General features: G+C 33.0%; 1 protein-coding gene across 4 annotated transcripts in view; it reads left to right on the forward strand.

The window, feature by feature from the left end:
* Positions 1 to 19,725, forward strand: part of UBR3 (ubiquitin protein ligase E3 component n-recognin 3) — a 196,267-nt gene that overhangs the window by 97,111 nt on the left and 79,431 nt on the right. For 2 of the 4 annotated variants that reach the window (XM_054562480.1, XM_054562481.1), the window contains exons 20-25: positions 4,422 to 4,563; positions 7,979 to 8,083; positions 9,131 to 9,304; positions 9,496 to 9,528; positions 11,250 to 11,710; positions 16,738 to 16,826. In XM_054562480.1, coding sequence (XP_054418455.1) covers positions 4,422 to 4,563; positions 7,979 to 8,083; positions 9,131 to 9,304; positions 9,496 to 9,528; positions 11,250 to 11,710; positions 16,738 to 16,826 — 1,004 coding nt within the window. The remainder of the gene's footprint in view (positions 1 to 4,421; positions 4,564 to 7,978; positions 8,084 to 9,130; positions 9,305 to 9,495; positions 9,529 to 11,249; positions 11,711 to 16,737; positions 16,827 to 19,725) is intronic. The other 2 variants (XM_054562482.1, XM_054562483.1) reach the window with 1 other exon arrangement.

The raw sequence follows: 19,725 nt of genomic DNA on the forward strand, positions 1-19,725 counted from the left end.
TAAAGTGATAGTCTGGGGTTCACCTTTTCGTGCTTTCTTAATGATGTCTTTCTGTGCTGATCATGTTATTTTGTAACTATTTGTTTGCTTGTAGGCTTTTACTAGACTCTTCTTTCCTTAAGAGAAGATAATTTTGTCTCTATGTCTCTCTCACATCTTCAGGAATTCCCTCAGTGCTGGCACATAGTAGGCATTCAGAATATATTTGTCGAATAAATAATTTGAGTGATTCGCATTGAAAAATGAAAAGAGAGGTGGGAGTAAGCATTTGCACGGACAAACCTAATGTGGCCTTCATAAATACTGTTGTCTTAGGTGGCACTTGCCTTTTTATCAGGGGGCAGTGGTGGTGGCTGGTATTTTGAGTATTATAGAAGAATTAAAAGAGTAGTAAATTTTATTATTCTCTTTTACTTTGTAATAAATAGAAATTTGGACTGGGATTGGGCTGAAATTTTCAAAGCCGTGAAAATCACTAAACATTTAATGTAATCAGTTTTAAAGGGGAAATTTAATTTAACAGTACACAGTTATTGAATGCTTATTATATGCTAGGCCCTCTGTAAAGCAAACAGAATTGTATCTTTTATTTTTCACATAGCAGACTTTTAACTGAGCTCATTTAGACCTGTGGTTCCCAACCAGGGGTGAATTTTGTCCTCCACAGGTATTTGCATTGTCTGAAGACTGGCAGGGTTGTTATGAACATCCAGTAGAGGCTAGATCTGTCTACCAAACAATTATCTGGTGCCAAATGTCATTAGTGTCAAGGTTGAGAATCCTAGTTTAGAACTATACTTACAGGTATTCTTTTCTCTCTGCAGGTTATATTGTGTATTTTTAATCTATTTTGTTTTAGTAGTTATTTAGAACTGTATCATAATTTGACTTAAAACAACTTCACATAGTCAGAGAAAACCATATCCTCACAGGTATTTTTATTAATTTTTCCTTTTTTTCATTTTTCTCTCCATTTTTTCTAGTTCTTCCATTTCCTCCATTTGGCTTTTGAGTTCCTGTACCATATCTTTATAGTCTCTTAGAAATATTTCTGAAATGGTATGGTGTCTCTTGGAAGTTGGAAAATCTTTGTTTTAAAAGAAATGTGTATTTCAGAAATGTGTATAACAGATGAAAAATAAATATACTCTCCAGCTTCAGACTAAAACCTTTAAATTATTTTCTTGTAAATTAATCTTTGAAAATTTATGTGCAATCTGTTATATTTGTCTAATAATATTTTGTATAAAGTACATGTCACACCTAGGAAGAAATGTGTTTCAATGTAAAACTTAAATTTTTTTTGAAATTTAGTTTGTATGTGGAATATAATACCTGTTTTCTTTATATCTTTTATTTGCTGTATTATTTCGACTATAGAATGGACTGTTTCAGTTCTTATCAGAGTACAACTGGGAAATAAACCTAAATTATAGGATATAATACTACTTGGCTATTGGTCATTTTCATTTTCTTTTAGTTTTAAAGTGCAAAGAGTGGTTAAACTGATTTTTCTGAATGTGATCTTTTTTATATGCAAGAAGGACTAGAAAGATCTTTTGAAGAATAATAGTGAAAAATGATTGGTTAAATAAGAACTATTATGTCTTCAGAATCTAGTTTAGTGCCAGTTTGTAGGGAATCAGTAATTGCTAAATGAATGAAAGGTAAATTTCTTTAAATTTTTGTGCTGAGAGTTTAAGTGAAAGTAAACCATTTGCTTTATGTGACATTTAAATATTTAGAATCTTAGGATCTTACTGCTGGAAAAGGCCTTCCAGGTCTTTTCTCCAGGTTCTGTAAAGTGCCGTGGCAGCCATCGCTGGGAAAATGGGTTGGGCAATATTCAGAGGAGCCCTAAGACAGTGGCGTGACTCCGCCCGCTGCCTGCACTGTCCCAGCCAGCGCCTCTCAATGTGCAGGCCAGCATTTAAAAGGAAAACAAAACAGACCAGTGCTTGGAAAACCATCCATTCAATTCAGTGTTAATAGTTTATGTTTGAGGATGTTGTGGCCCAGAGAAGTTCAATGAAATGTGTTTGTTAGTTGTAGTGTTAGAACTATTGTCTAGGACTAAAAAACCAACATGACTTGTATACAGTGCTGTTTTAAATTTATCCAGAAAGCAAATTTTTTAAAACTATAATTTCTGATATTTTTTTGCTTCCCATGTCACATCTTGAAGGTTAATGGCTGCTGGCCCATGTTTGAAAGTATGATGTATGAGTTTATATATATCATTTTTGTCTCAAACTAATCAATAATTAGATGTCAGTTTGAGTCACTTAAAATTTTTTTTGCTGTCATGTAGCTTTTCATTTCCATTATTCCATTAATGCTTTTGAAAAGAGCACTCAAAATGATCTATTACCTGCTGCCTTGTACAAATAATATAACCTTTACTTTGAAATACTTTATTAATGTAGGTGCTGCATATTTAGGGCCTAGTGCTTAAAGCAAACAAACAAAAACGAAAAATTGCTTCTCTATGCAAATCAAAATAGAATAATTGAAATATTTTATTATAAACTAGTGGTATTGTTTTGAAAATTATGCTTATATGTAGCCACTAAATACCTATGTAGAAACCTTTGTTTAAAAATTTTTTTTTATTTATTTACTTTTTAGAGAGAGGGAGAGGGAGAGAAACATCAACATGTGCGATATATCAATCGGTTGCTTCTCGCTCACCTCCAACTGGGGAACCTGTCCTACAACCCAGGCATGTGCAGTGATTGGGAATTGAACCTGTGACCTTTTGGTTCACAGGATGGCTGTCATTCCACTGAGCCACACAAGCCAGGGCAGAAACCTTTTTTAAAATGCAAACAATTTCATGGCATCTCCTTGAGTCATATATGCAACTCATTTGCTTTGGTAGTTAATTAAAAAAAAAATTTTTTTTTAAGGCTCTCCTGCCACCTATAGTAAACATCTGTTTACTATAAGTTGAGTTTTTGTTGTTTGGTGTCTGGCTTCCACATTAGGCGCATTCTTCAGACGTCTGTTAATTCCGGCTGCTTGTTAAGAAAGGCATTCTTAAGTGCCTTGGTGGAGCTTACAGATTTTGAGCTTTAATTTTGGGGTGATTTGGACATAGTGTTTTAAAATGTCTATATTCTTGGGGTTTGGGTTATCTTTTAGATGATCTCTAGTTTTATTTGCTTTGTAATAAGTGTTTGTGGTCTGTATATTAGTTCTTTTTGTATTTGTTGATATTTGCTTTGCATCTTATTTGTCAATTTTTATAAATGTTCTAAGTGCACTTAAAATATGTGTATTCTCTAATTTTGTCTTTGGTTCAAGCTTGTTAATTGTGTTGTTAAAAATCATTCAAAACCTTTACCAGCTTATTTTTATTGGTCTTTCTGTTAGAAGTATATTAATATCCTTTATTATGGTTGTAGATTTGTCATTTCCTCTGTATAATTCTCACAGGTTTTGCCTTTTGAGTTTTGAGTCTGCTGTTGTGGCATGCAAGTTCATGATTATTATCTCCCTGAGGAGTCTGTTATTTTTCCATTGCAGAAAAGTCAGAAAACCCTTATTTCTCCTTGTGAGTTTCATTGAAGGTAAAGCTTTTCAAAGGTCTCAGGTTTATGCGGAACCTCAGTCCCACCTCTGAGCCTTGTTGTTTGAGTCCAGCGCCTTGAAATCTGCTGTCTTAAAGACCTAAAACTATTGACAAATACAGTGTTAATGCTTATTAATTTTTTTCTCTGGTACCTGGAGGAACTCTATTGTCTTTTTTGTGACTTCAAATATGCCTTCAGAACGTTCTATTTTACACTTTATCCAGCTTTCCCAGCTGTAGTGGGAGAATTTTTAGGTAATTTATTTTGTTCACTTGTTGCAACTAGAAAAATTTTTTTTGCTTAGTTCTTAATTTGTATTCTTTCTGTTTGTTTTCCCTTGTTAACATTTTCCTATTCATATTTTTCTTTAGTTTTCAACTCTCTCTACTACTTTTATGCATTACAAAAGGCAATAATAATGTTCATTGTGGAGAGAATAGATGTCCATTTGGCATTTTAAAGTAATTTGATTAAAAATAGTCCTGCATAGCCCTGGCTGGTGTGGCCCAGTTGGTTGGTTGGAGTGTCATCCCATAAACCAAAAGGTCATGGGTTTGATTCCCAGTCAGGGCACATGCCTAGGTTGTGGGTTCAATCCCCCAGCCGGGGCTCGTACAAGAGGCAGGCAATTGATGTTTTTCTCTTGTGTCTCTCTCCCCACTCCTGTCCCCGCTCTCCAAAATCAATAAGCATGTCCTTGTGTGAGGATAAAAAAATGGCACTGCATAGGAAAAAATGGTACTGCATATGAAAATGTGACAAAAATTAATGTTTATAAATCACTATTTAAATTACAGTTTAATCTTGCATCTATCATTTAATTTTAGTTTTGTTTTATTTTTGCAGTTTAAAACAGAGTGGAAAATTCCCTGGAAACCCCTGGCCTCCCTATAAGAAAAGGACACCACTCCATCCCAGCTATAAAGGTCTCATGAGACTTTTGCACTGTAAAACTTTACACATTGTGCTATTCACTCTGCTTTACAAGGTACAGTAGTAATTTGAATAGAAAGACTCGGATTAGAATTTATTTCCATAATTTTCAAATAAAAGTGCTAATGGATAATATTTACATAAAAGTACCATTTATAAAGCAAAGTGTATTTATATATTTGAGATGTATGAGGGTATGTATGTGAATTCTAAGTTAAAAGTAATAGAATAGCGGTACCGTTCTTTGTGGGAAACTATTCATGTTACCCAGTGTCAGATAAGAATATTTATTTATGGCTTGTGTAGAACAATAAGTGAAATATGGTGAGAATACAGGAGGAATGAAAAGAACAACAGAGACCAAACAACCACCAGTATCCACTTAAATGACAAAACTAAGATGGCAGTCATGGGGGCCAATGACCCTGTATTGAAGGGTGTTCTCTGGGTTTTTTAACTCTGATCAGGAATGTGGCATGGAGGGTTCCTATGGGACACCATTAAGATTTTGCTTTTGTTACATACCCTAGAAACTCCAAAGATGATTCTTTTACTTTCTTGTCACCTAAGTTTATTATTGGCTCTTCTCACACACAACTGATTTATTTTTTGGCTAACATTAATTGTAAACTCAAAAATTACATGCATAATATGGTGGAGTATTTGTATAGAATACGTATATTTATGATCCAGTCTGGATAAGAGATTAAAGACAAAAGAACTATACTCATGTTATATAGATAAAATTACTATAGACATTTATAAAGTAATTATAGAAATAATAAATATACAATTTGATACAAAAACTATTATTATTCCTAATTAGAATTTGAAAAATTCAAAGACATAAAAAGAAAAGTAATCATTTGTTATACATATTTCCAATTACTATATACACATTTTTTAATTAAGAAAATATATATTAAATTTAGTTAAGTAGACACTTTAGTTTTTTTCTTAATGTTCACTAAGTAATGAAGTAATGCTTTTAGATTTTTGTATCTCCCCATTCTTTTTAACTCTATCCTATGACCAATTTTTCATTTTACCTGTAAAAGTTACTCCTGTTAAATTTTAGACCTGTGCTTCCAAAAATATCTTGGTCTTTTTTCATTAATTTTTAGGAAGATTGTTTAGTAAAATGATTTAAAATTTTCTCCATTGAAAAAGTAAAATATTTTTCTTACTAAAAAGACATTTGTATTTATTTTACAAATAACAGATATATTTGAATGTTTACTTAGTGCCAGATTTTGTTTCAAATGCTTTATATATACTTATACACATTACTTTATTTAATGCTAGCCAAAATTTATGAGTGAAAGTTTTGTTATTATTTTCATTTTTCAGATATGATAATTGAGTTTTAGAGGTTAAATAACTAGTTCAGATGGTATAGCTGAGCTGTTATAGTTAATAAGTAGTAGGTCAGTAATTAATGATTAAAAAATTAAAAAGCCTTACTGCAAACGATTGGTGTGTTTTCAAGTTATATTTTCCAATATTTTTATTTGCTTAATGTAAAAATAATATTTTATCAAAAATAGAATGGCAGTGTTTTAGTTGTTACAAGATTATTATGAAGAAACTTTTAAAGGTCTGAACTTTGTAACAGCTTTTCTTCTAATAATAAAAAAACTTCTCTAGTTGACATTGCATTGGCAGGTCACCTTTCTAAAAATCAATGTCAGTAAACCATTTTCTCACCTGCCTTGTTTAAAAACCATTAATATAGAAAGCCATATAATTTTATTAACCAATGTCACCCCAATAAATTCAATAAAAAACATTAATATAGAACATGTTCATAAAATTTCCCAGAAAAAAATCATTAAATTTTTTTTTTTGCATTATCTAAGAAAATGATTTTTTTCTTAGCTATTAAGTTACTCATTTGGAGCTGTAAAATGGAATGTTACAGGATTTCAGGCCAAAATTTATTTGAATTTAGTTGGTAATGTTTTATTTATCAAGAGGAGGCAATGTAGTAATGATAGGCAATCACTGAGAGTCTGAAATCTGTGTTCTAGTGTTGCTTACACTAGCTGAGTGTGTGGCTGAGCCTTGGTTTCCCCTCTGTAAAGCAGTGGATTAGAAACGAAGACCCTAACCGCCTTCCGGCCTTCAGCCCCCTCCTGCTGTTGCCCTTGTTCTGCCCACCATCTCCACGACCTACTATTTGGTGAATACTGATTGCTCGATGCTGTACTAAGCAAATCACACATAATAACTCATGTGATTTTCACAACACTTCTGGACTATTATTCCAGTTTTAAAGATGAGGTAATTAAGGCCAGAGTCTGTTGCTCGAGGTCAAATTGTTAGCTATAAACAGGATTTATATTAAAAAAAAATCATGTTTTTAAAAGGTTTTGAAAGTCTACGCTCCTCACCACTCTGCCACAAAAAGATGAATGAAAAAGCCTTCTCAGTAGTCAAAATAATCATTAGAAAGTAAGTGCATTTACAGTCTTTATTCTTTTAGTCACAATAGATTAGTTCCTAAGTGACTAAGTCCTTTCGAGTCCCCTCAGCCATTTGGGCAGTTTCTATTAGGTTCAGCCTGTGCTGCTCCCTTTTTTTTCCTCTCTGCAACCTCACCTGCAGCTGACAGTGTGACTCCCTGCAGAATGTTTTCCTCTCCGCCCCCTCCCCGGCCCCCCGCCCCCCCCATCATTTGGCTGGATGGCTTTTTTTACAATGAGGACAACATAATAGCTACCAGCCCATTCCGGTTAGTAGTTTGTTGCATCATACTGAGTAAGTAATTTGGTATAGGTTAGCCCCGAAATCCTGCATAAGATGTGTAAGGTTCGTATTGTGTAATCCGTATATAAGGTCAGATTTATTGATGTTTCCTGAGAGAAGCCTCTTCCTAACCACTTGCATTTCTTCTTCCTTTCTCACCCATATAAACCATGCACTAACATACACATTTACACAAAATACTTAGGCTCAGAACTTTAATTTTATAGATTTTAAGAACATTAATGTTCCACAGGCATTTATTGTGTTCTCAATTACATGTGCGGTGCTATTCTAAACACATTTGCATGAATTATCCTGTTTAACAAACTTATCTGATATCCTTGTCATCAGTAGAAGAGTGTCAGCAAATGAGGATGCAAAATATTCTTGTTAAATTATTTTTTTAGGTACTAGTATATTTATGATAATGGCTTAAGTGGACTATTTAATGTGTTAACCTGTAGGAAATCAGTGAAGTTTTATTTCTACATACTGCTTAAAATACATGTTACCTTGCAAGGAAATCTATGTTTTTGGTTTTAGTTTGTCTTTCACCAAAATGTAGCTTTACTTACATGTTTGATCATCATATATATATATATATTTATATGTATATATGTTTATGTTATTTTTATCTATAGCATTAAAATGTTTTGGAATATTTAAAGAAATATAGTTTGTGGAAAAAAGTAATTATGAGGCATTTTTTTCCCCTTTTAAAGATTTTGATGGATCATCAAAATCTGTCAGAACATGTACTCTGCATGGTTTTATACCTGATTGAATTAGGACTTGAAAATTCAGCTGACGAGGAATCAGATGAAGAGGTAAATAGCTCCTCATATTTTACATATTGAAGTTATAACATGTCTTAATAAAGGTGACACGTCATCTTGAAATGTATTTATGAAATCATCATACTTATTTATATACGATCTTCTTAAGAACTACTGGGAAAGGACCTTTTTGATCTTTAAATTCATGGTTTTTTAGTGGTTTCACGGATATGTTAAACTCTACTTGTGGAGTTATTGAACTTGAAATTTGTAAATTCATGATATATAGATTTGAGAAAAGTAGTTAATGAATTTTTGGTGTTATGCTAATAACATTGATTAATTGTAATAATCATTTCAGTCTAGAAAGTGTAATAATTTGATTAGGGATCATTTCTGAGTAGCAAATGTTTTTTTGGTTAAGATTTTAAGTTAATGGAGTGACTATTGTTTTATGGGAGAAAGGTTAAAATACTTAAGTATACACGTTAAGGTCTTTCAGGACGTTAGAAGTATTATTCCATAAAAGCAATTGTTTCTATAAATTGATTTTAAAATATAAGATATCCTCATTCCCTCTCTCCAAAAAAGACAAAATACAGCGGCAAAAAACAAAAAACAAAAAAACCCCCCAAAAGTAAAAAGATTAGGCAGTACTTTGTAGTCTAAATTGAATCAACATATATTCTTTAATAGATGTTAAAGGATCATTAAGATTCCTCTAAGACTAGGTCAGAGTTTAGCTGATTTTTCACACTTTGTTCCATAATTAGTTCCAAATTACCGTTATTTGGCTGTATGAGGAGTTATTACTAATGGGTGAGAAAAATATTCTGTATTGTTGGTATTTTCAGATAAAAAAGTGTACTCTTTCTGGAGAAATTTAGCTGACTTTCATTGAACTTACCTATTTTAATACTGAGAAATTTATTCTTGTATTTTGTGTTCGAATTTGGTTTTATTAGCACTTCATAAGTTGTGGATGAGGCTCTAGGGGTTTAGGAATATGACAGACAGTGGATGATTATTTGGGCTTGTTATATTTCATTGCAAGACCTGACTTTGCAAGACTTGATATTCATTATGTCTATGTTTTAGGCATCAGTGTGTGGACCAGAACGTTGTCATGACAGTTGGTTTCCTGGCAGCAATTTAGTATCCAACATGCGACACTTTATAAACTATGTTAGAGTGAGAGTCCCAGAGACTGCTCCTGAAGTGAAGAGAGACTCACCTCCAAGCACCAGCTCTGACAGCGTGGGTTCTTTACAAGTAAGTGTAGAAGAGAGAAAGCAAAAAGGAAAGGCTTTATGTTATGTTGGGATAGATATATTGTTTAAATCATCCTGTGATATCCAAAACAGAAATAAATGTGATTGTAGATAACTATAAATTGTCTTTTATTTCCTCTGATATATCTAAGCAACTTCTGCCTCACCTATCTTTTTCCTTTAATCTGCCAGAGTTCACGACGGCCTAAAGTTCTTCAAAGAGAGGTAGAATGTGTATGATATTTGCATTAACTAGCAATATGGCTTTAACTGGAAATGTGGAAAAACATTGAAGCATTTATGTGTGTATATGTATGTCTAATTAATATGTTTAAATTTAAAAAAAGTTTAATGTGTGTTTGTGTTTTACATAGTGATTTAGGCACACTTTTAAAGAAAATTCATATTATTGAACTTAAATAATACTGAGTATTTATTTAATAATGGGTTTTTCTTAGTAGTGTTAGAAGTATTTTAGACCAATTATAAGCTGTACATTTGGGTCTGTTTATATTTAGCATTGTTACTAACATCTTAAAAATAAATGTTTACTAAGACAAAATAAATTTCAGCTTTAATTGCTGGCAGCATGATCATTTGTAATTTTTTTTTTGCTTCTATGGCAATTAATCCCCTTTGATAAAATAAGCCTCAAAATCTTAAACTACAAATATGGTGTATTTGGACTCATTTTGAAAATGAGCTCTCTTATTGCATGTAGCTTATTAATTTTTAAAAAGCAGAAATGAAGTATCTTGAAGTGATAGACCAAATAACTAAACTTAAACACCTCTAATTCTCTCTATTTTTGTGAGTAGAGAACATTTAATCAGACATTTCTCATAGTTGAGTCCATTTGTAGGAGCTTTGTTTGCCTTTGACAATATGTTCATCCTGTGAACATCATAAAGAAATTTGATTAGAATATTGGAATCTTTGTAAGAGAGCGCTTGCCTCTTATGCTGGTAGAGAGTACTTTGAAAAACAACTTGGATGTTGAAAAATAGTACATATTATAATTTACCTCATAAAAGCTCAACTAATATTGGAGCATTCTTTCTATGTTTGCTTTAAAAATTAATGAACTCCATTAAACTGACTTGTATCTTAAAAGACTATTTCTAAGAGCCCTAATGCAGTTTGACTGCTTTAGAAAAAAGGCTATTTAGAAAATGAATTGAGAAAATAGTTTAAAAATATCTGTTCAAATAACAAATTATAGTGATATTCAAATATGAAACTGATCAATTTGATTTTTCATCCTTATATTTCATGTAATTTTAAGCATATATATTAGAAGTAATTTTCAAACTTTAGAAGTTTCTTAAAAATAAAGTTAGCAGTTCAGATTAACTTAGAAAAAATTAATTTATAATTTTTTTGTATTTTAGCACTTTTTCTTCTTTTTTAATTATTTTTTATTGTTGTTCAGTTACAGGTGTCCCCATTTTCCCCCATTGCTCCCCCCATCCCCCCACCCCACTCCCACAGTCAGTCCCCACCCCGCTGTCCGTGCCTGTGAGTCCTCTATTCATGTTCCTTGACTTGCCCTTTACCTGAAAAATATAGCAGTTTTCTAAAAGTTAATATAGTATTCTGGATGAATGTTGAGTAGAAGAGCTTTTCTTCCTTTAAACAGAGAGGAACTTAGTTTATGATTCCTCTTTAATATAACTATAGATGCTACTCAAGCTTTATCTATTTTCTCTGGTAGATAAGCCCAGGAGGTTGCAAAAGAGGTGTTATTTTTTATAATCTTTCTCCTCATTGTTATTTTCAGATTGAGTGGGACTAAGTATATTTGAGGAAGAGAGGTGAAGGGTCAGATTTCCTTAAAGAGAAAATCTATTGAACATTCCCTTTGGAAAGAGTAGTACTAATATGTTTTTAAACTTAACATGGAATAACTTCTTTTAATTTCTTTCTTTCTCTTTTCTTAATGGTAGAATTCTGGTACAGCTCAAGTTTTCAGCTTAGTAGCAGAGCGTAGGAAGAAGTTCCAGGAGATCATCAATCGCAGTAGCAGTGAAGCAAATCAGGTGGTTCGTCCCAAAACTTCAAATAAATGGGCTGCTCCTGGTTCAGCTCCACAGTTAACTACAGCTATTTTGGAAATTAAAGAAAGCATATTGTCTTTGCTCATTAAACTTCACCACAAACTCTCAGGAAAACAAAACTCCTACTATCCTCCTTGGCTTGATGACATAGAAATTTTAATTCAACCAGAAATTCCTAAGTATAGTCATGGAGATGGTATAACTGCAGTAGAAAGAATTTTACTAAAAGCTGCATTGCAAAGCAGAATGAACAAACGCATCATTGAAGAGATTTGTAGAAAAGTGACCCCTCCTGTACCACCCAAAAAAATCACCGCAGCAGAGAAAAAAACATTGGACAAAGAAGAAAGGTAATTTTTAATTTTTAATGTTTTAAGCATGAATGGTACCGTTCAAGATTTGATATGGCTTTTCTTATTGGCCGTTGAGGCTAATCACCTGGGTGTTTAGCAGCTGTAATCACCGCTGATTGGTTTGTAAGATATCGTAAAAGGAACCAAACACAGCTGGTGCTTATAAGAGCAGTGTGCTTTAGGTAAAGGTGAGAAGACACAAGTTTCTGACCTCAGCATTAAATTACTGCCTTAGACTTGTAGGTCCCTGTGGAAAAATCGCTACTTCTATTATTACTATGGGGATATAATAATTCTCCTACTGTTTTCAAAAACCTTTATCCACTCAACTTTAAATGAGAACAGAAAACTTTAAAAAAATATATTTTAAATATATCTCAAAATAAAAATCTGATTGTTTTAGTTCCTTTTGGTCCTTTCCAATCTTTCCAATGTACGATCACTAATTATTAAACAAGTAATTTTTTAATGTCTTTTTTTAATTGTTGTTCAAGTACAGTTGTCTCCATTTTCCCACCACCGCTCTCCCCTGCCCCACCCTCAATCCTACCCACTTCGGCTTTGTCCATCCATCCTTTATACGTGTTCCCTGACGACCCTTCTCCTTCTTTCCCACCCCTCGCTATCCTCCTCCTCCCTCCCCTCTGGTTACTGTCGGTTTGTTCTTTATTTCAGTGTCTCTGGTTATATTTTGCTTGCTTGCTTGTTTTGTTGATTAGGTTCCACTTATAGGTGTTTTAAAACATACTTATGGCTCTAGCTTTTGGAAGTTTAGGTTGCTTTTAATTTGTTGTTAAATCATGATATTTATAAATTAAAACAATCTTTCTTGGATGATGTTTCTTTTTACCAAGATAATGGTAAAAATCTTTCTTGGATGATGTTTCTTTTTACTGCTCAGGCTTAGCTGTAAAATTGATACGCTCAGTTTTGGGCCTTACCAAGTTTAAGGGGGATATCCAGGTGAAGATGTCCAGTTAAACAAATTTGAGACGCAGGGGAGAATTCTGAGCTATAGCTACACATTTGGGCACATAGGAAATAATTAAAGCCTTGTATATGGAAATGTGTGTACAGTAAAGGGATGAGAACACTTGATGTAGGACTCAAGGAAAAAAACATTAAAGGGAGTGACTGAGGAAGGAGTACCTACAAAAGTGACTAAAAAGAGCGGAGTAGGAGGAAACCTTCGGAGAGTGGCAGTAGAGAAGGCATGAGGAGGTTCAGAAAGGAAGAGACTTACCAAGATTGTTAAATGCTGCAAAAGTTCAGATAAGATTGGCTGTCCCATTTAATCTTACAGTTAGGAGGTCATCTGTATCAGGAGCCGTTTTAGTCACATATATAGTTGTTCTTTATTGCTGATGTGATTTCGTTACAGATAATTTGTGTTACAAGTATACACAAAAGGCTTTAGTATATTAAATATTTAGGAGAGTTATTTATGTAATGCTTTATAATAGGAATTGTTATAAATAACAATTTAGTTGACAGTTCATTAATTTTGAATTAGTAACTTTATAGAATTTGATAAACCTGATAAAATCAAAAGGTTAAAATAAATTAAATTTTAATTTTTGTTAACCTCTTCTAAATTAGTGATCTTTTGGTTACAGAGTGATTTTTTTTTTAAAGGAATATAAACATATTCAGTAAGTCAAAGTTTACTTTATTTGGTTAAAGGTACTTTGTGATTATTACTCATAATAGAAGTGATATTGGAGGACATTGTTCAGATGCTATTTTTACAAAAGCTCTAATGCCGTTGTAATAAATAATATTCTAAAAAAAGTTTAAGGCTTTCTTTGTAATAGACTTCGTTTCCTTTGAGCAGTGATGATATTGACAAGGACTTGAAACTAATTCTGTAGCAGACGCCTAAGGATTAATATGAATCACGTTGACTTTCACTATGCTTCCCACATTATCTTTTCTTAATTTATTTTGAATTTGGGATTAAGTTTCATAGTAAAGGCTGAATAGTTCATAAATACTTAATGATGATCCATTCCCAGTACCTCACCTATAGACAAACGTGGCATCACTTTTACAATAGATTAACTCCCTGGAAAACAAGATACAAATAGGAAACCTTGGATGGTGTAACATTATGTGACCTCAGTGTCTCTGCCTCTGGGATAATGGAAAGTCCTTGAGTTGCACTGAATCTGCCAGATCTTATTTATGTCTTTATTCATATCTATGCCCGATTTTAGAAAGGAATAACCTAAATTAAGACCAAATTCACAAGGGAAAAATAACAATGACACTTCTTTTCTGGAAATCATAGAAAGCTAGTATAGATGTGCATTTTTTTTTAGCAGCTTAAAGCAACACCCACTTATTGATTCACTGTTTACGTACGTCCAAGTCTAGACACAGCGTGACTGGGTTCTCTCTCTGCTCAGTCTTACAAGGAGACAGCTATTATTATAGAGCTTATAGACTTTCGGGCTCACGTGGTTCTTGCAAAATAGAAATGCATTTTAATACTAGTGTCAAGCAGTTGCATTTGAGGTTTTCTTATGTTTGATACATAGGTATGTTTTTTTAAATATTCTCTTATGGATATAATCTAAATGTAAATGTATATACACATGGTTAAAGGCAAGCTGTAAAGTGGCATAACTGAGTGTTTTAATTAAAGAAACATACTAAAACTTACAAATTTACAAAGTAGTGATATCAGAGACCAAACATACAATCCTGTCGAATCTATTGTTAAATATTGCATTTTTGGAGGTCTCGTAGAATGCTTTGAGCATGAGCAGCATATTGCTGTTTATTCCCATTTCTTCTGTGCTGGCAAATCTTTCCCTTTTAAGGATGGATTTAATTTTTAAGATCTTTTTATTTTGAAGAAAATTCAAACTTATAGAAATATTGTAAGGATTGTACAAAGAACTGTTTGGACCATTTCAGAGTAAATTGCTTTACTCTTTCCCACGGTGAGATACTTGGCACCTATAATCCTCAATATGTATTACTTTTTTGATCAATTTCCTTTTATGTAACCTATTTCTTGTAATCTTACCACACAAGAATGCCCTCCTGTGCCAAGATGTTGGATTTTGATACCCTGTGCTAGGCCACTGTTGCCATCCTCCATGTTCAGGAAAGGAAGAAAGGGTAGGAATGGATTTGACTTTTTTGAAATAGTCAATAAGTTTGATTAATAAGGTGAGGATTGGCCTGGATAATATTTTAGCTCAGAAACAATATAAAACATATGAGTTGTAGTTATAAAATAATAAAGTGAGTTTTCTTACATGACCCTAACTTAAAGTAAATGTTAGAAAAAGGAGTGTTACAAATCTTTTGAACATTATTGGCATAAATATGTAGCTTCTTACAGCACTTGACTTTATAGGTATTTGTGATTATCTCCATTAATTGGCTGGGAGCAGATGTGTGAATACTCTAAAAATTACTATTAGCATTCCATTCTTCTAAATTCTCCATTCTATATACTTGAATCATTTCAGATTAATAGAAGAATTATTTTAGGTTTCATAGAAGTGACTTCATAGAATCTCAGTTTAATACTTTGACTCTTATACGATAGGTATATAAAAATAGTGATTAAAAGAAATTGCAATAGTATACTCCATTCATTATGTTTTTAGTGTCCTTTGTATCATGGGCTATGATAAATCCCATTTTGAGTTTTGTGTAAATAAAAAGTTTGTCTCTTGCAATGAGTTAATATTTAACTCATCTTTTAATCTTTTTCTTATCCCTCTCCCTCTCTTGTTTTAAATGACTATTTGAATCTTTCCTTGCTGAGGGTAAAGTTTTATGCTCGCTAATATTGTTAGAATTCCCAAATCTAGGAAAGCCTGTCTTCTTACTTTATTACTTTGCTTTTATTTTCTTATTCTTATGTATAGTCCTGTTGTACTTTTTTTTTTAACCAGCCTCAAATTAAAACATTCTTTGGAAGTAAATAAGGGATTAATAATAAATATAATATAGTGAATTAATCCAAAGGAATATTCATGCTAAGATTTGGAATATAGTTTTATTCTTTATGTTATATTTGAGACTCTTTCATATACTTTTACTTTAAACAAAATAAACTGAACTTGGAGTTTTTCTAGTAGAAGCTGGGAAACTTCCTGGTTTGTGTTCATTCTCTATTAAGATAGATCTGTTGCTGAGAGTAAATCTGACTCTTCTTATCTTTTAGATTCTGTTCATAACTAAACACCATAGCTTCTTCTAGCAATCAGTTTGCTCTTATTTGTTCCTAAAGTTAAATTTTTGGTTCCTTGCTAAAGAGACATTTCTAGTTCATGCTACCAATTGACATATGCCTAGGAAATTGTGGTACTGGAAATCCAAATATTCTATTTTAATTATTTCACATTTTAAAATAAATTTTGGATTTTATTTTTATCTTTAAGGCAGTGATTTTCAAACTATTTTTTAAAAAACCCCTCACCCAAGTACATGTTTCTGTTGATGACGGGAGTGGGGGGCAGGGGGAGAGAGAGAGAGAGAGACAGAGAGATCAATGTGAGAGAGAAACACTGAATGGTTACCTCCCATATATACCCCAACCACACCCCAACCGGTTATCAAACCATTTTAAAGCAGTGGAATCCTGCCCTGGCCAGGTGGGTCAGTTAGTTGGAATATTGTCCCATACACCAAAAGTTTTTGGGTTCTATCCCTGGTCAGGTTGCATACCTAGGTTGTGCGTTCGATCCCCAGATGGGGTGCATACAGGAGGCAGCCAATCGATGTTTCTCCTCCCTCCCCATTCCACTTCACTCTCCTCATCTTTCTCTCCCTCTCTCTTCCTCTCTCTCAAATCACTAAATAAATCCTTGGGAGAGGATTTAAAAAAAAAAAGCAGTGGAACCCTTTAAGGACAACCTTACATGAAATTTAATATACAGTTCATGTTGTGCTCAACCACGTACCAAGGCCTTTTCATACAGTATATACTCCTGAGAGATAGATAATAGATAAGTCTTCAGCATGTTTGGTACTTATCATTTTATTTCTGTTTAATCTAGGAGACAAAAGGCGAGAGAGAGGCAGCAAAAATTACTTGCAGAGTTTGCTTCACGACAGAAAAGCTTCATGGAAACTGCGATGGATGTTGGTAAGTCAAAATTGGTTAATTTAGAACTCTCATAATTACAGTTGTTATCTTAGGCATTATTTAGCCTAATCTTCCACCAGTTTTAAACATTACAGACAAATGATTTCTGGTCTTTATATAAACAATGGAATAATGGAAGATCAGACCCTTATTATAGGTTGTCCATTTCTGTGGCTGAGTAGCTGCAGTTAGAAAGTGCTTCCTGATGGTAGCAGTACTGTGTCTTCTCACTGTTATCATCTGTTAAATTCTTTTTTAGATTTATGAGGTTCCCCAGTGTCCATTTACTTAGTGTGTGTGTGTGTGTGTGTGTGTGAGAAATTATCCTAAGATGTTTAAAACAGTTTTAAAACACAGATAGTGCCTTCTCCTGCCACCCTTCAGTGTTACTTAAAATCAGGTGCACTTCTCACTTCATTTGCATTAGCATTAACATTTGCACAATGAGAAGCAGTGCCATTTTTCTGTATGCTGCTGGGTTGATTTGAGTAATCTTTTACAAACAGTGGAGACATAGATTAAATCTCAATTAATCACTGTCTTCTGTTAACCAGGATACTCCCCTTTCTGACTACTGTATTTTGCTGTGTATTGATGCACACTTTTTTTTGCCCAAATTTTTGAGGGAAAAATAAGGATATGCATTCTACACGGGCAGTACCTGAAATACCTAGTAAATGTTCTTATGTTTTGTAATTAATTGTTACATAAAATTTCTTGTACCATAATATGTTAAAAAATAAATGCTAAAATTCTTTTATAATAAAAACACCAAGTATCTAAATATAAATAGATAAATGATTAAATAACAAAATTGAAACAAAAGATTTTATTCCTGAAAGTTTGGTTGAAAAACATGGGTGTGCATTATACATGGCAAAATACGGTATTTCTTGCATTCCAATGATGTTTTTAGACAAAAATTCTGAAAGAAAATAAAGTTAGGCATTTAGTTGAATTATATACACACAGGTTCATCCAAACATGCATATACATTCTCATGCACTTTTTTGCACATAAGCACACATAACCGATGTCCAGAAGAGGTGTGGAGAGAGGGTCAGTCCAGACTTAGCATAGTATCTTCTTAACATCAACAGTGGAGATATGTTCGACATAACTTTGTTGTAAAGAATACTTTAATTCTCTTTTTTTGGATTAACTTATATCAGTTGACTGTCTTATATGAAAGTGAGAATTTAGTCCACTGACACTACTTTCCCTTTCTCCATCTCTTCTTCTTTTACTTCTCCTTTCCAAATATTGATAATTACATTTTTGTTTTTTTACATAATAAATGTAATTATATCTATTAATTGTATCTTTAACCAGTTTCTTCATACCCCTTTATATAAAATGAACTATTAAGCACTTCTTTTTTATTTTTGCTTTCCTCATCACTGTCTTCTACTTTTTATCAATGAGTTACTTGTTTAGTTTTACATTGTCAAGGTTGCTAGCATGTTGTTTTGCAGTTGCCGTCAAGTCTTTCATCTAAAGGTTGACTCTAAAAGTTGAAAACAATTAATATGACTTTTTGAATGTTGTTGAGTACAGGGCTAACTAAGTAGTGTGATGGGATGTGTTTACTTTTTTTGGGTCCTGTGGCCTTACCTCTAGACCACTTTAAGGAGATTGTATTTAGTATATATGTAGCCTCTTTTCTTATAGTCTCTAGCAATTGCTAAAACCATACCACCCTTTACCCATTTCTATTTGGGCTGTTACTTTGTTATATTGTCTTTTGTTTTTCCTGAAGTTTCCAACTGCCCTTTTTTCTTAACTAATGTATTTTTATGATATCTCTATTATTCTACTCACTCAATGATACTGTCCTTTGCTTGTTACTCTGTTCCTGTCTGGTCCCTTTGATTCATTGGCATGCTGTACAGCCATTGTCTTGGGATTTGCTTCCCCTGGGGTTGATCTGGAGTTTCCTGCATCATACATCATCTCTCTCTCTCTCTCTCTGTCATATTTTATTGGAGTGCAGCCTCAAGTATATTCCTAATAATGCTTATGTGGAGGGCTAATCTTCTGATTCTTTATATTTCTGGATGGGACCTTAGTTTGCTCTCATGCTAATTCATTCATTTGGATACATGTAGAATTCTGGGTTGATACACTTTTTCTCTTATAACTGTTAAGCAATACTCACTTGTCTTTGACTGTTCATTTGGTGAGAAGTCTGGTGGTAGTTTGATTTTTATTTTTTTGTAGGAAGCATTTTCTTCCCTTTTCTGTGACAGTTTTACATTGTCTGATTCTTAGAGATCTGAAATTTTATGATTTATATCTAAATAAATCTTTTTTTCATTCTCCTTAGTACTTAATGGGCCTTTCATTCTGAAGATTTATATCTTTGATGCTCTGAGAAAAATTTTCCCTATGATTTCCTTGATAACTAGTATAGTCATCCTCCAAGATGACCCTCAATGACCCACGCCTCCTGGTATCTATGCCCTGTGCACCCCTCTCCACATGCACCAGCCCTGGTGTACACGGCCACTGGAATATGGGGATGGTGGGAGGAGCAAGAGCAGCAGTAGGAGGTGGTACAGAAAAGGTAAAAGAATAGTATTGCAAATTCTCACAAAGCAATGTAGCCTTTATTAACATTTTTTCTTTATTCTTGCACTGCCTCGTTTTCTCTCTCTTTAGAAGTAGGTTTTGGACATCATGTTACTTTATTCCTAAATATCACAGCATGCATGACCTAGGATTGAGAATATTTCCCTATTCAACCATAATATAGTATATGTAAGAAAATTACTTATTTTCTACAAAGAAAATAACTTGAAAATATAAACCTCGATATTAGTTAAGCAATGAAATTATTTGAATTAAGTTAAAAAAATTAAAATTTACTGACATATCATTTTGTCCTTCAATGTATCCT

The sequence above is a fragment of the Pteronotus mesoamericanus genome, unplaced genomic scaffold, assembly GCF_021234165.1.
Source record: "Pteronotus mesoamericanus isolate MK-2021 breed Mesoamerican mustached bat unplaced genomic scaffold, CSHL_Meso_final scaffold_651, whole genome shotgun sequence".
Taxonomy (NCBI): Eukaryota; Metazoa; Chordata; class Mammalia; order Chiroptera; family Mormoopidae; genus Pteronotus; species Pteronotus mesoamericanus.